Source organism: Gadus morhua, chromosome 13 (assembly GCF_902167405.1).
Source record: "Gadus morhua chromosome 13, gadMor3.0, whole genome shotgun sequence".
NCBI classification, from domain to species: Eukaryota; Metazoa; Chordata; class Actinopteri; order Gadiformes; family Gadidae; genus Gadus; species Gadus morhua.
Window position 1 is genome coordinate 19,613,179 of NC_044060.1, and position 15,000 is coordinate 19,628,178.

Here is a 15,000-nt window from a genome sequence, read left to right on the forward strand (position 1 = left end):
GTTGGCACGTGACACTAAAGTTTTGACGTTAACCATAAAAGTAAATACCAATAGTTGATCAGAGTTATCGCTTGCATTGCACTAACTTTTTCTGCCGATGCAGCTGTCTGTAGTTTATTTCATTTTTTTTTGTTCTCAGTTTTTTTTTTTCTCTCCCTCTCTCCCTCTCTCATTCTTTGGCCAAGGCTCGCTCCTGTCCCCCTCTAGCTCCTCCCACCAGACCCGGGCCGATGCCCATGGACGAGGAGAGAAGTGTCCCTACGATCTGTCCCGAGCCCCCCGACGATGGGCCCCCCGACTCGCTGTCTCCGGCAGACACGACGCCCGCAGTCTCCACCACAGACACTGATTCAAGCGCGAGCCCCACCCCGACGCCCTGCCTCGATACAGGTGAGGGTGTACAAAGGCCAGCCTGGGACTCAAATCCCTCCCAGCAACATGACCCTGCAAAGGCTCCTCCTGGCGTATGTCTGCACGTGACAGACACACAGGTCCGTGTCTGTTTATAAGAGCGAGTATGTGCCTGTGTGTTTGTGTATTTGTGAGAGAGAGAAGGGCCCAATAGCAGAGAGACGCTCTCTACACAGTGTTGTGCGATGGGTCTGAACATGTCTTACACTAATAAGCTGCTGTTTATCCCCATCAATACATGCCTTGTTAGGTATTTAGTTGTTTTAAGTGTGTGCTATTGTCTGTGTGTGTGTGTGTTTGTGTGTATGTGTGTCTGTGTGTGTGCACCGGGGTGCATATTATGTGTCATAAAGAAAATAGAGATAAATGAATGTGAGAAAATAGCGATGGGAGTGAACCGTCATGCATGGTTTCCTCAGGTTGGATAAAGGTTAGGGAGGGAGGGAGTGTGTGTGTGTGTGTGTGTATGGGTGTGTGTGTGTGTGTGTGTGTGTGTGTGTGTGTGTGTGTGTGTGTGTGTGTGTGTGTGTGTGTGTGTGTGTGTGTGTGTGTGTGTGTGTGTGTGTGTGTGTGTGTGTGTGTGTGCGTGTGTGTATGTGTGTGTGGCGCACACACGCCTCTCTGTGTAGGTGTTTTATGTTCACTATTGCTAACTTGTCGTTCACATGTGATCAGAGTTATTTTATGTGCCAGCTGTGCATACAAAATATAATACCAGCGCTTGCTTGTGTGCGGACAAAGAGACGCCTTATTTTTGCACTATTTTCCTTTCCTTATTATCGGGAGACATCAACAATGGATTACTCATTGTGAAAAGTCTCTGGGGGGTTAATAACAGTATTCAAAAGGAGGGCAACTGAGTCATAGGTTGCATTTGAATAGTCCGCCGACATCCTAAAGCGAAGTCACTAATGATAGGTCCACAAGCCTGCACTCCAGTGACTCCCATTCACTCCCAGGAAACACACTGTCTGTTTTTGGTGGAAGACCTAGTCATTCATTAGGTCCCGGGACCCGAAACAGACGCAACTTGTGTACGCCGTGGCGGTTTGCAGAGCGGCCAGTGTTAGGGTGCGGTGGGGTTTGGGGGGGCGGCAGGACCGCGGTGTCTTGTATCTGGGATGACGCGCATCGGGTCAGGGCCCGCGCAGCTCTCTGGCATGCAGACAAGAAGGGGGCCCTGGGGGACGGCGAAATCCGGGAAGAAAGACCCCTACCCTTGGTTCGACCCCGACGAGCTTCTGCGTCCGGTTTGAGGACCAGTGGGGGGTGAGGCGTCAGGAAGATCAGAGACCCCATGAGGGGCGGCTAGCGTGTTACGACCGAGACCCCCGTCACGCTCCCTCCACCGTGAGGCAGGAGAGCTTTCTGGGGACGGTTGGAAGGATATACTGGGTAATTAGTTTAGGTGTGGTTAGCACGGAAGTACACAGAGACTTTAAGTGGCTCGTTGCCGGGGGAACGGGCCAAAGATGTTGGAAGGGAGGTTTCTTTTTTTCATCTTAGAAAGACATGTCGAAACCCAATCTACGATGATTGCTCACCTCAATGTAAAATTAGAAAAACACAGACCTATCCGTGCTCTGAAAAACGCTGAGGTTTACCGGGGGAGGAATGTAAGTGGGTCATGAAGTAATTATAATGTTGGATTCAAGACTTTTGTGATTATCAAACAGGAGGATGGTGTCCCAGCATGCCTTGCTCTCTTCTGGTTACCTGTGCAATCACACGACGGCACCCTCTAAAGTGGGCCTGGTTAGTAATCCTGCCCTGTGTGTGTATGGTGTGTGTGTATGTGTGTGTGTGTGTCTTTGTGTGTGTGTGTGCCTGTGTGTGTGTGTGTGTGTGTACTGTGTATTCACTGTGTGTTTGTGTGTGTGTGTATACTATGTGTGTGTGTGTGTGTGTGTGTGTTTATTGTATGTGTGTGTATACTGTGTGTGTGTATGTGTGTGTGTGTGTGTGTGTGTGTGTGTGTGTGTGTGTGTGTGTGTGTGTGTGCGTGCGTGCGTGTGTGCGTGCGTGCGTGCGTGCGTGCGTGCGTTAGGCGTGCGTTAGGCTTGCGTTAGGCGTGCGTTAGGCGTGCGTTAGGCGTGCGTGCGTGCGTGCGTGCGTGCGTTAGGCGTGCGTGCGTGCGTGCGTGCGTGCGTGCGTGCGTGCGTGTGAGAGAGAGAGAGTGTGCATGCAGTGTCAGTAAGTGGAGGATTGGCCAGACTGCAATAGAGGGCAACAAGGAGCTGCTTTCAGGCCTCGGCTCCCACCCCCATCCTACCCCAACCCTACCCCCACCCTAGGCCTTTTTAGCTTCCAGGGTGCAGGGCGAGAGACCAGGGGCCCAGCACACCTAAACATGCACACATCAAATACACAGCGTCAATAAGAACTCATGTAATAAGCATGAACACCAGACAGACACACTACACACGCGCGCATCTGTGGAGTTGGAGGCCTGAACGGAGCTGTTCTCAACGCATCAGTATGGGTAACGTGTCCAGAGACCTACCGTCATCATACCTGCTTCCAAGGAGCTGGTTCAAAGCAATGTCACACTGCTGAATGCTAACCTTAATGGGAAACGAAACCGCGCTTTAACTCGATGCAACTCCGCTGGCGGGGGGCTTTGTCCCAGCAGAAAGACGTGGGCTTCGCCAAGGCAAAGAGCCGAGCGGTCCTTGTGATCGCAGCGCATAGGGAAAAGCTGGCTTTTCCAGGCTTTCGCTATCCAGATCAAATGATTGAAGATGTTCTCAGTCATCACAGAACTGTTGAGAACCTGAGCTGCGTTGACGGACCCACGCTCCCCTCTGTTGTGGCTTCCCAGCAACCAGCGCAGCATTTTTGCTCTCACTCTGGCATGAAGGCGTGCTGGAGGCTGTTTACAATAGAGCCTTCACCTCAATATCATATTCTGCCTTTCATTCTCTCTCTCTCTCCCGCTCGTCCTCCCTGTTTATATTTGCTCTGTCTTTTTGCTCTCCATTGTTGAATCAAGCAGGCTCTGTTTTTTCATCTCTTCTCTTTTGTCCCTCTTGATTTCTGCCGGGTAAATGCAAACGTTAGTCGAAACCCCCAAAACCACTGAATGAAACCCTGCATTCCCTATTCTGCAACACATGTTTACTATGGTGCGCAGATACGACACAAGGGCCAACATGGACCAATCCTTTTTTCTTTTTTTTTTAAGGATTTAAATCCCTGTAGTCTCTGATATCAGAAATGTTGATGGCCCGCAACAGTTGTTTGGACCATTATACACAGATCCTGACCCAGACACATGCTCCCTTCCATTGTGCTAGTGTTTCCTTCGTCCTGATTTGTTTGACTGTTTTCATCCTCAGTGTTTAATTTTGTAACTCACACGGACTGAAATATTCAAGGAGTAGTTTGAGGCTTTTTTTAAAAGCATATTTTGACTGCGAAAAGGAGTGCTCCTTTGACCACCTCGCAAACATTTAACAAACTCACGCTGCAGCTATTCTGGTGGCATGTGCACTCTCAGTTTCTCTCTCTGTCCCTCTCCCTCTGCCTCTCTCTCTCTCTCTCTCTCTCTCTCTCTCTCTCTCTCTCTCTCTCTCTCTCTCTCTCTCTCTCTCTCTCTCTCTCTCTCTCTCTCTCTCTCTCTCTCGCGCTCTCTCGCTCTCTCTCTCTCTCTGTTCTGGCCCATTACTTTTGGAATACATTTTTCCCAGTAGCATATCTCCTCATAGATGTTCATGACTGCTGCTGCCACATTATGCATTTTTACTAATTACTATACTCTTCGTTTTATACAACTTCAGCCTGGGCCCTTTCATGTCACAGTGTAAAAAACCATCATGTGTGTATACAGATGCATGCCGTGGTGTGGCTGTGTATGTGTTTGGTTAAGACTATAGTATAGAGATGTTTATATGAAGGCAGCATGCTATCTGCCCTACAGCTGTGTATATGTTACTGTTATACAGTGTCTGCCATCTATCTGTTTACCCTCCACTTATCCAGCGGACCTCTGCAATGTGCTAGTCACGTTTGTTTGCACGTTAAATATAAATACTTTGTGATTTCCGAGGTTTGCCTTGAATAAATGTTGAAGTACAGGTTTGGGTTTTTGTCAACCAAACCCTATTAAAACATTGTTTTGCATAAACATTTAGTTAAAGGCACCTTTTATCTTGTGGTTTGCACAATTTAGCTATTTTTAGCAGGCTTTATTACGGTTCAAAGGTTGAGGCCCTGGATAACCGTGATAAAAGCCCTTTCCTGAAACAGGAAGCGGACACTGGAGTCGATTTCAGTCATATTTTTCATTTGTCCTGAACATTTATTCTTTTGAAACAAACAACCTGCTTTCCTGACTGCAGGAATAAAGCAAGTTGTTGCTCTGAAAAATATCTGTTAAACACAGTTTTTTCCTTTTTTAAATATTATTATTTCAATGAAACGATAGTTCTTACTGAATCGTTTAGGTAAAAATCGAATGGCTTGCGAAGGTTTCAAGAAAGGTTTGCTTAATATTATTCCCACACTGAATATAGGTAGTGACAATAACTTGAAACAGTGATAGCAAATTCATTCTTCCTTTTCTACTTCAAAGCCTAAGGCTAAAGGGCTATCTGCCTCCCTGAATTAAGCCATTGGTTTGGAACTAGGTGTTCTAATGAGAGAAAAGTTAATCTAGTATAATCTACTATAATTTAAAATGAAATATCAAACCATTATCTACTCACACCTGTTGAAAGTCAGTGTTTTTTGTGTGATTCAGGGCAATTATTGTATTACACGGTTGAGTGAATCAGTACAAGTCCTTGGCTGCTTCTGTCAAAGCATTATAATCATGGTTCCTTTCAAATCGTCCAGTTCTGCGAGTACATAAAGGATAATCAAGTGTCTATGAAGGGCTTGTGATGCACAATCCAGTTGTTCTTTGGCAAAACCACACTGCACAATGAGCCCAAATGCTAAATGCCGCTCCAATTGTATTTTGTCTTTCCTGGAATACTTTTCTTATGAAATGTGCATACGGCTAAGCGCTCTCAGACTATGTGCCTCACAGAAGGCAAAGAGGTTTCTGGGAAAAAGGCGTTGTGCTCAGCACTACCCCAGACAATGTCTTTGTCTATTTTTTGTTCATATTATATATGACATGGTCTGCAAAGTCTACAGTTTACATTGGGTATGTGTTTTGCATGCGTGTATGCATTTATGTGTGCATATGTGTGTGTGTGTGTGGGTGCAAGTGCACATGTGTGGTGTGTGTGTGTGCGTGTGCGGTGCGCGACATATGTATACGTGTGCGGTGTATGTGTTTGGTGTGCGTGCGTGAGTGTGTGTATGCGGTGTGTGTGATGGGATGTGTATGTATGTGTGTGTGGAGTGGCAGCAGGCTCCTCCTGCTGTTTGAATGCCAGCACAGTGCAGCAGCCCCTTACGCCGGCAGAACGGGCTTGCCTTTTCCCAGGAACAAGAGAAATCTCAGAGACAGAGTAGCGCAATTAAATTCCCCTTAAGCCTGTTCAACAGCAGACAGTTTTTGTCTTTAATGAGTTTACACCGCCTCATTCTCTCCACGGCTCTAATCTGTGATTCTGGAGTCGTTCCAACTCTGCTCTCTCGCTCTCCCGGAGCCTCTCTCTCCGAGGGTGGGCACCTAGTTTATTTGGCTGCTTTTCAAGCTGCGATAGTCTCCTTTCTCTCTCTTTTTTCTGTCACAGTGGGTTTATGTGTGCGTGTGTATGTGTATGTGTGTGTGTGTGTGTGTGTGTGTGTGTGTGTGTGTGTGTGTGTTTGTGTGTGCGTGTGCGTGCATGTGTGTGTGTTTGAGAGCAGGCCTGGGCGGTATAACGGTATTACAGTACACCAGGGTATTTAGAAATCCCGAAGGTGTTATTCAATACCGTCAAAGATACAGACGCTCCTCTTCCTATTCAATCTTATAAACTCATTTTTTATGATGTTGTTATGTATGTTGTCCATAGTAGTTTGAAAGCAGAATATATAATCAAATAGACTTTTAATTAAAACGAGTATGTGAGTAGAGATTTAGAACAAATGTATAGGAGAAGGGCGCTTATTTCGTATCTAGTCATTGTTCTATTAGCCTTAAGTATTTAAACCGAGCTAACACGTGTTTATTAGTAGGCTAATTGAATATTAGACACAAAGAATTGCAGGCTAGACAATGTCACACATGCTAATGACATTTTCTATTATTCTATTTTTACATATACCGTACACTGGTGAAAATGATAGGAAGGTATGAAGGTATGAAAAAATAGATATCGCCCATGCCTATTTGATAGTGTATGTGGTGTGTACGTGTGAGTGTATATGTGTTTGTGTGCGTGTGCGTGCGCGTGTGGGTGTGCGTGTGCGTGTGCGTGTGCGCGTGCGCGTGCGTGTGTGTGTGTGTGTGTGTGCGTGTGCGTGTGTGTAATTGTGGAGGGCTGCAGATATAGAGTGCACCGATGGTTGTTGTTGAGCTTTGCAGTAGCTCCGGTCCTGGATCCCCAGTGTCGGCGTGTGGTTCCAATTGGTTCCAGTCATTATTATCGCTGGCCACAGAGCTACTACTGCTGCTGAACTCACTCTCCTCTCCGTCTCCCCGCGGGTCCTCTCCCCCTCCTCACCACTTTGCCCTGCTCCTTCATATAGTCCCAGTTACTTTCGGAGTGTGTCCCGGATGTGTTGCGTGTAATCAGCACGCAACGCGTCCCCCAGTGGGGGGTTTTGCACACCTTGTGAAGTAGCGTTTTGTTGGTATGTGCGTAGGCTGGGTATGCATTTCTTTGGCAAAGACATAAATCTAAACTCGTGCTTTTTATTAGTTTTAAACGCCGTGGCAACTCTTCTGTGATCTTCAACGTAGTAATCTTTAGCATGTTTGCCACTCTTACCATAATTATACCAGTCTCCGCTGGCCAGTGACTGAATGTTGTGCTCTGCTCTGAACCGGGATAGTGTTCTTTTTTTTCTAAGGTCCATTTTCGGAGGGGATACAAGGTCAAGACAAAAAGATGAAGACACAGGGAGAGTACACGAACGCCACGGTATTTGTGTGGAAGTGCGGAGCTCTGTTATATTTGGGAGGAGGAAGATTGCGAGAGAGGGTTGAGCTTCTCAGACACTTATATTAAACATCACGGTGTGTGGTGCATTTCATATGCAACATCACTCATTTTAACACTCAACCACATGTACTAGCTTCAAGAAAAGTATCGTTGCCATGGGTTACGTCCCCACGCCTTCCTCTCAGCCAACACATTTTTTCCAGATATGTCGGCTCAAATTCCAGCTGAAACAGGGGGTTTACTTCACTTTAAGACACAACCCACACACAAAAACACTAGTCATTCACAGTCACACACCCACACATATATACCCACACATAATTTGAGTGGCACTTTGAAGGCAGTCTACGTAGGTGTTGAGGTAGAGGTAAGGGTGGGGAAGGGGATTGTTTGAAAGGCAGCAGGTAAACTCAGTGACTGACACTGAGCCAAAGAGCTTAGTACGGTGCTCTCCGTGTGGACTTCATACTAAGCCTGCCTTTCCTCCTGAGAGTCACTTATAGGAAGTGTGTGTGTGTGTGTGTGTGTGTGTGTGTGTGTGTGTGTGTGTGTGTGTGTGTGTGTGTGTGTGTGTGTGTGTGTGTGTGTGTGTGTGTGTGTGTGTGTGTGTGTGTGTGTCTGTGTGTGTGTCTGTCTGTTTGTGTGAGCAGTCTAGTCTGTGTGTTTGTGCAGAGACATGTGCTTTCGAGTTCCTTTGTGTTCCTGATTCAAATGCCACAAGCTGAAACTGAGAGACTGGAGAACTAAAGGAGGGCTGCTTAGTTCCTTGGTCCCCAAGTTTTTGTTTTAGACTGTTCTTTCAAGTATTGCCTCTGCTGACACATACACACACACACACATCACACACACACACACACACACACACACACACACACACACACACACACACACACACACACACACACACACACACACACACTCAGACATGCAAACACAATTGCACACACACATGCACACACTAACAAATTCATTTCAATTCAGTTTATTTATGAAGGGGACAGTGCAAATTAATAAAACACATGATCATACATGGGTTAAAAATGCCAGAATTAGCCAAAAGGCTATTTTTCATCTGTAGTCCCGTAAATACCCTTAAATACACACATGCCCGTAAAGACGCGCACACAATCACAGTCAAACATGCACAAACAAACACACGTATGCAGCCGCACGTGTAAACACACAGCCAGCTCTGTTCTGTGGCTCTTGATTGCTCTGGTCTGATTCGAATTAGAGGCTCATCTTTCTCAGATCTTAGAAATGGCTCTGAGGTCAGGCGGTTTGGTGGTTTGAAGCGGGTGCCAATGCTGGATTGGTAAAAGGCCCTCTTGGATGGTACTGAGGTCTGTTGGGGATGTGTTTAGCTCCAACAATAGTGGTTAAGAGTGTTTACAGAGGGCCGCCCTTCATTTGGAATCACAAACCCTCCACCATTTTAAACAATGGGGCCATTTAGATGGAGTCTGAGGGTTAGAGTTAACGTGAGGGTTAGGTCAGAGTGTACGGATGGTTTCACAGATGTTCAGATGGATGGTAGAGCGTTCGAGGGCAGTCAAGACAAACGTGTTCGATGAAATTTAAAGGACGATTACAAAGTGAGGAAATACATACATCGGTTAATTGATTAATATTGTTGAAACGGTTGCCCACAGACAGTGTTAGAATGCAAGTGTTGATAAACAACCATGAGTATTCTGAACGGAAAGAAAGATGGGGGAACTTAAGCGATGTGTCAACGCTTCTAGAGAGGACTTTACGACAGTGTCTATACCTTTTTATCCAGACATTAGGCAAGTCATGGATAGAAAAGAGGGGAAAAAAAACAATGGTTCAGCCTCACACGCAGGCACACACACACACACACACACACACTCATACACAAACACATAGGCACGACACAAGCATCTCCACGCTAGGCATTTGGCAGTACTGTGAAGGGCATCAGTGCTCACTGGTGGCTTTGCTTTCTGAGGCTGGCTGATTGAGACTAATGGCTGCAGCCTGTACGACTCCGACAAAACAAGAAAGATGGCTTCCACATGCAGAAGACCAACGCACACGGAAGGCAGCCTATGGAGGGAGATTTTACTACATGTGTCAGTGAGATACCATCTATCTGAGTCACAGTAACGCTATAATGCTCTACCAGTGCTCGTGCATATGTGTGTGTGTGTGTGTGTGTGTGTGTGTGTGTGTGTGTGTGTGTGTGTGTGTGTGTGTGTGTGTGTGTGTGTGTGTGTGTGTGTGTGTGTGTGTGTGTGTGTGTGTGTGTGTGTGTTTAAGAGAGTGGAAAAGTAGGAAGCTCTTCCTATTTTATTTGGATCCTGTTTACATCCTTGATGTAGCATACATAGTGCACACAAACATACACATGTACACGCATACAGCCCTACACACGGGCTATACACATACACAGACACACAAATCTCTGGAATATTCTAACACGAGGGAATATGAGCTTTAACAAACATATAGACTCGGATCAAGCAGGGGGGGGGACACACTGCTCCTCTTCATCAATGCTGGACCACATTGACATAACCAGGGCCTGCAACACATATGGATTTTCCATCACTAATAGTGGTCTTAGTGTTCAGGTGCTGTTTCAACCACAGCTGGTCAGCACTTTCAAGAGATGGCTATGTGAGCACATTTATGTTGAGGATTTAGTATGTTTGTTTAGATGGTTCTGGCTTCATCCAATAGGGCTATGGAAGAAAAAACATCCCCCCCACCCCTTCGTTAAATCTAGCCCAAAAAGATTAACATCTTTGTTAGGGTACACATACTGTTACGTCTAAAAACGATTGAAAATGAAATGTAGTTTTTAAATGACAGTTATCTCGTCAGTTAAATCCCATCTCAGTCGTAGGTCCCGTAACAGTCTGTAATTGTGGTCGGGTCGGCAGCGTGAGTTGTACTGAGAATAAACCAGCCAGGGCACAGAAATGGTTGAGGCATCTCCATGTTGATGTACCACCACACATAAACAGCATGGTGTCTGGCCCTCACTCTCTGTGTGTGTGTGAGTGTGTGTGTGTGTGTTTGTGTGTGTGTGTGCATGTGCGTGTGTATGTGTGGTGTGTGTGTGTGTGTGTGTGTGTGTGAACCACAGTAGTGACCAACACACGACCCACAGTAGCGCCTTTGTCTACCGTTCACGTATGCAATGGATGCTTTTCAATGCATCCATACATCCAACATATATGATGGGGGGTAGGGAGTGCATTGCTCACATGCCCTACAGTGGGTCAGTTCCCGCTATTGTTTGACTCGGTCTGCAAGTGGACGGGACGGTTAAGGTATGCGTTGGTGAGGGGGCGGAGGGGGTGGGGGGGGGGGGGAGTGACGGCTCCGTGCCGTGCAGCAAGGACGGGAAAGAAAGTACAGATAGAGAAGTGAGGCAGAGTGAACAGAGTAAATAAACATACCCGGGAAGTGTTGAGCCCTCCTACAGGACGTGGTTTGGCTTACGTGTGCTCAGAGGGTTTTGTGCCTGTGTGTGTGTGTGTGTGTGTGTGTGTGTGTGTGTGTGTGTGTGTGTGTGTGTGTGTGTGTGTGTGTGTGTGTGTGTGTGTGTGTGTGTGTGTGTGTGTGTGTGTGTGTGTGTGTGTGTGTGTGTTTGTATAGTTCTGTGGGTGGATGTGTGTGTGCATGTCAGTGTGGGTTTATCAAACCCAGCTGGCTCCCATTTGCCCAGGAATGAGTCTACACTTCTCAGAGGCCCAAGCCTTCAGTGTGTGTGTGTGTGTGTGTGTGTGTGTGTGTGTGTGTGTGTGTGTGTGTGTGTGTGTGTGTGTGTGTGTGTGTGTGTGTGTGTGTGTGTGTGTGCATTGTTTTCACAAACAGCGCAGCATGGGTCTGTATGCATGCGCCTGTACATCGCAGCAGCTTCATTAGAAGAGAATACTTCACCGTAAAACACCTCCACAAACTTCATATTGAAAGTATTAAAGTATTATTTGTCACGCATGTGCCCCTGTGCACACCCACACACACACACGCAGACACACACGGATGGAGACACACACACAGACACACACACCCGCACACACGCGCACATACCCACACAATGGCGGCAGGTTTCACAAGCATGCATATATACCCCTTAACAGTCCCAAGGGGTTTGATTTAACTGCTTCCAGATGCACATTCAAGACAAATAGCACACACACACACACATTTGAACTCTTCTGCCTTTTTACACGCAGGCCAGTTCTTTGTTGCCGTCAGCAAAACGACTCGGTATAAATGCATGGTGATGTTGGATGGGGAATGACAGCAGTCAGTTGAGTAGAAGTCAGGCGCTCAGCCCACTCCTGCTACTGTTATTGATGATGTGTGTGCTTATGCTTTTCTGTGTTTCCAGATGTGGCCAATCTTACCTACACTGAGCCCCTCATACTGAGGTCAAAGGTCACTCCGAAGGGGTCGCTAGGAGACGAGGGGGACAATGGCAACAACAACAACAGTCTCTCGCACCCGGATTTTGCCCTACCAAGCACAAGTATTACCTGTGAGTAGACACACACACACACACACACACACACAATGAACTCTTTTTCAATGATCGTGACTATTTTGGTTCCATTACTTTTTTGCCCACCAATGAGTCAGGTTTGCTCAAATTTAAACAAATGCCTTCACACATGCTGAAGAACTAGGTCAGGTGATCACACACACACATTGACACACACACACACACACACACGCATACACACCCAGGCATATTTTGGGCTATGTAGGTTAGTGTTGAGTGATGGAGTCCTATGGTGATGCAGGAATATGTCTACACCCAACCCTTCACACTTAAACTGAAACACCGTGGCTGCCCTTCTCTGACCTCCCTCATATGCCTCTTCAGCCTCATGCTCACTTTTCCTCTCCTCTGTTATGACTGGAATTGTCAGTGCATCGCTATGGCAACGGTAGGTGAGCTACGCTAGTTGTCTAGTCCCGCCTTTCTTTCTTGGTTCCTCGCAGTCCGTGGTTTCTCCACGATAAGACGTCCTGTGCTCTCTGCGTTAGAAGTCCAGCAAGGACTCTGGACATTTTTACACACCGCGTCTGTTTTCTTTACGTCAGCAGCACACAGTCGTTTCCTGTAAGAGGTTAGACGACTTGCGCAATCTGTGTGTATAACGATTGATTTAATACAACCCCCCCACGCACACACACACACACACACACACACACACACACGTACACACATACAATCACACATGGATCTCAAAATAGTAAGGAAAACTCATTAGATCCTTCTAGTCTCCCGTGGAGTGCTGAACCGCACACAGCTCTCATGAACCTCTGGTCCTCCACCCGTACTCCCAAAACTCCCGCTGGACCAGTCCCGTATCTGCCTGCACGGCTATGGCCCTCCCTGTCGGGCACTTCAATAACAGCACACCCCTGTTTGCTTTCATTGGGTGTCTGTCCACTCCACACCCTTCTCTCTCTCTCTCTCTCTCTCTCTCTCTCTCTCTCTCTCTCTCTCTCTCTCTCTCTCTCTCTCTCTCTCTCTCTCTCTCTCTCTCTCTCTCTCTCTCTCTCTCTCTCTCTCTCTCTCTCTCGCTATGTCTCTCTCGGCCTATCTCTGTCTCTATCACTCTCTCTCTCTCTCTCTCTCTCTCTCTCTCTCTCTCTCTCTCTCTCTCTCTCTCTCTCTCTCTCTCTCTCTCTCTCTCTCTCTTTCTTTATCACTCTCTCTCAAAATGTGGACTGATACCAATCCCCACTGTTCAATCCAAATGTTACACAATCTCTTATTCATATTATACTACACTATATATATTACAATATATTTGCTTTACTCGTAAAATATAGAACTTCTTCTTATCTAAACACTTTCCTCAACCGAGTCTACATTGTGCCAATGTTTGGACGGGGATAACGACGGAGCCATCTTGGATAATGGCTTGACCAGAAAAAAAAAGCCTTGTTTGAGCGGGTCAGAGCATGACTCACAAAGAGTGAGGATCACTTTTAAAAGGTCAACTTCAGAACAAAACTCTTCCAGCTTTGAAGCCGAAGGAAGGACAGCGTAAGGGAAAGACATGATGGATTGAAAAAGGAACAGAAAGACAAGTGGTAGGTGGAGTCAGCTGACATGTGAGCACGTGTGGCTATGAGCTTTCCCGGAATCATGGGCAGAACACATATGAGCGCCCACACACACACACACGCAAACACACACACACACACACACACACACACACACACACACACACACACACACACACACACACACACACACACACACACACACACACACACTCACAAACAGCTATATTGCAGTAACTGGATAACAAGGAGTTCCTGGCAGGAAGTATCTATGTAGGTGAACGTTTTTGCTGTTTCTTTGCGTTACTAAGACTACACCTACGTCTGAACTCCCTATCTCCCTCAAGCACTCTCTCTCTCTCGCGCTCTCTAGCCCTCTCCCCCTCTCCCTAGTTCATTCTCACTAGCGCACTTTTTCATTTTACATCCTTATAAAATCCTCAGACACCAGCAGCATTATATGTGGAGCAGAGTGAGAGAGTTACACAATGACACATGGACAAAATGTACAATCATTTTCACTGATCCCCCCTAGCCTCTCTCGCTCTCTCGCCTTCTCTGTTGCTCTCTCTCTCTCTCTCTCTCTCTCTCTCTCTCTCTCTCTCTCTCTCTCTCTCTCTCTCTCTCTCCCTCTCTCTCTATCACACATACTCTCCCTCCATCTGTGTCCATTCTAGTTCCATGGCCCCTCCTTCATCCATAGCTTCCTTTCCTGTTGGCTTACGCAATCTTCCATATGTTTTTGGAAGGGGCTTCAAGCTGAATCCAACACTCTGTGTGCACCTCAACCCACATTTCACTTCTCTGAATACGTGGAGACATGTACCGCCCTAGGTCCGCACGTCTGTGTGCATACCTGGCGCTCGCTTTGACCCAGACTTGTCTGTCTTTCTGACTCGTACGTCATGGGTTAACCCACCGCTGCCGTGCACGCAGTCTCTCTACGTAGTCTGCGTCTGAGGATTGAAGTTGGCATCTGTTTCTCTGGTTAAAACAGTACGTCACAAGATATAAAGTAGCAGTGACCTCCGATTTCAGATGAGATCACTGATGTGTGACATTGTTATAGGAACTGTGGTATGTTTGCATGTGTGTGTGTGTGTGTGTGTGTGTGTGTGTGTGTGTGTGTGTGTGTGTGTGTGTGTGTGTGTGTGTGTGTGTGTGTGTGTGTGTGTGTGTGTGTGTGATTGTGTGCTGCTTCGAGGAAACAGAAGCAAAAACAAAGATTTTCTCATACCCTCTGTCTTGTCAGTGATGATGACATCATGGCTATAGCATGTGTCCTGCCCGGGCTCTTGTGACAAGCTGTCTGCTAATGCACAGGAAGGGCAGCATGTGTGTGTGAGTATGTGTGTTTGTGAGTGTGAGTGTGAGTGTGTGTGTGTGTGTGTGTGTGTGTGTGTGTGTGTGTGTGTGTGTGTGTGTGTGTGTGTGTGTGTGTGTGTGTGTGTGTCTGTGTGTGTGTGTGTGTGTGTGTGTGTGT

General features: G+C 46.7%; 1 protein-coding gene across 1 annotated transcript in view; it reads left to right on the top strand.

Moving 5' to 3' along the window:
• The window catches only part of mdfi (MyoD family inhibitor), a 24,611-nt gene that overhangs the window by 1,046 nt on the left and 8,565 nt on the right, over positions 1–15,000 (top strand). The window contains exons 2-3 of the mRNA XM_030375407.1: positions 186–390; positions 11,827–11,973. Of these exons, the coding sequence (XP_030231267.1) occupies positions 231–390; positions 11,827–11,973 (307 nt within the window). The 5' untranslated portion in view covers positions 186–230. The remainder of the gene's footprint in view (positions 1–185; positions 391–11,826; positions 11,974–15,000) is intronic.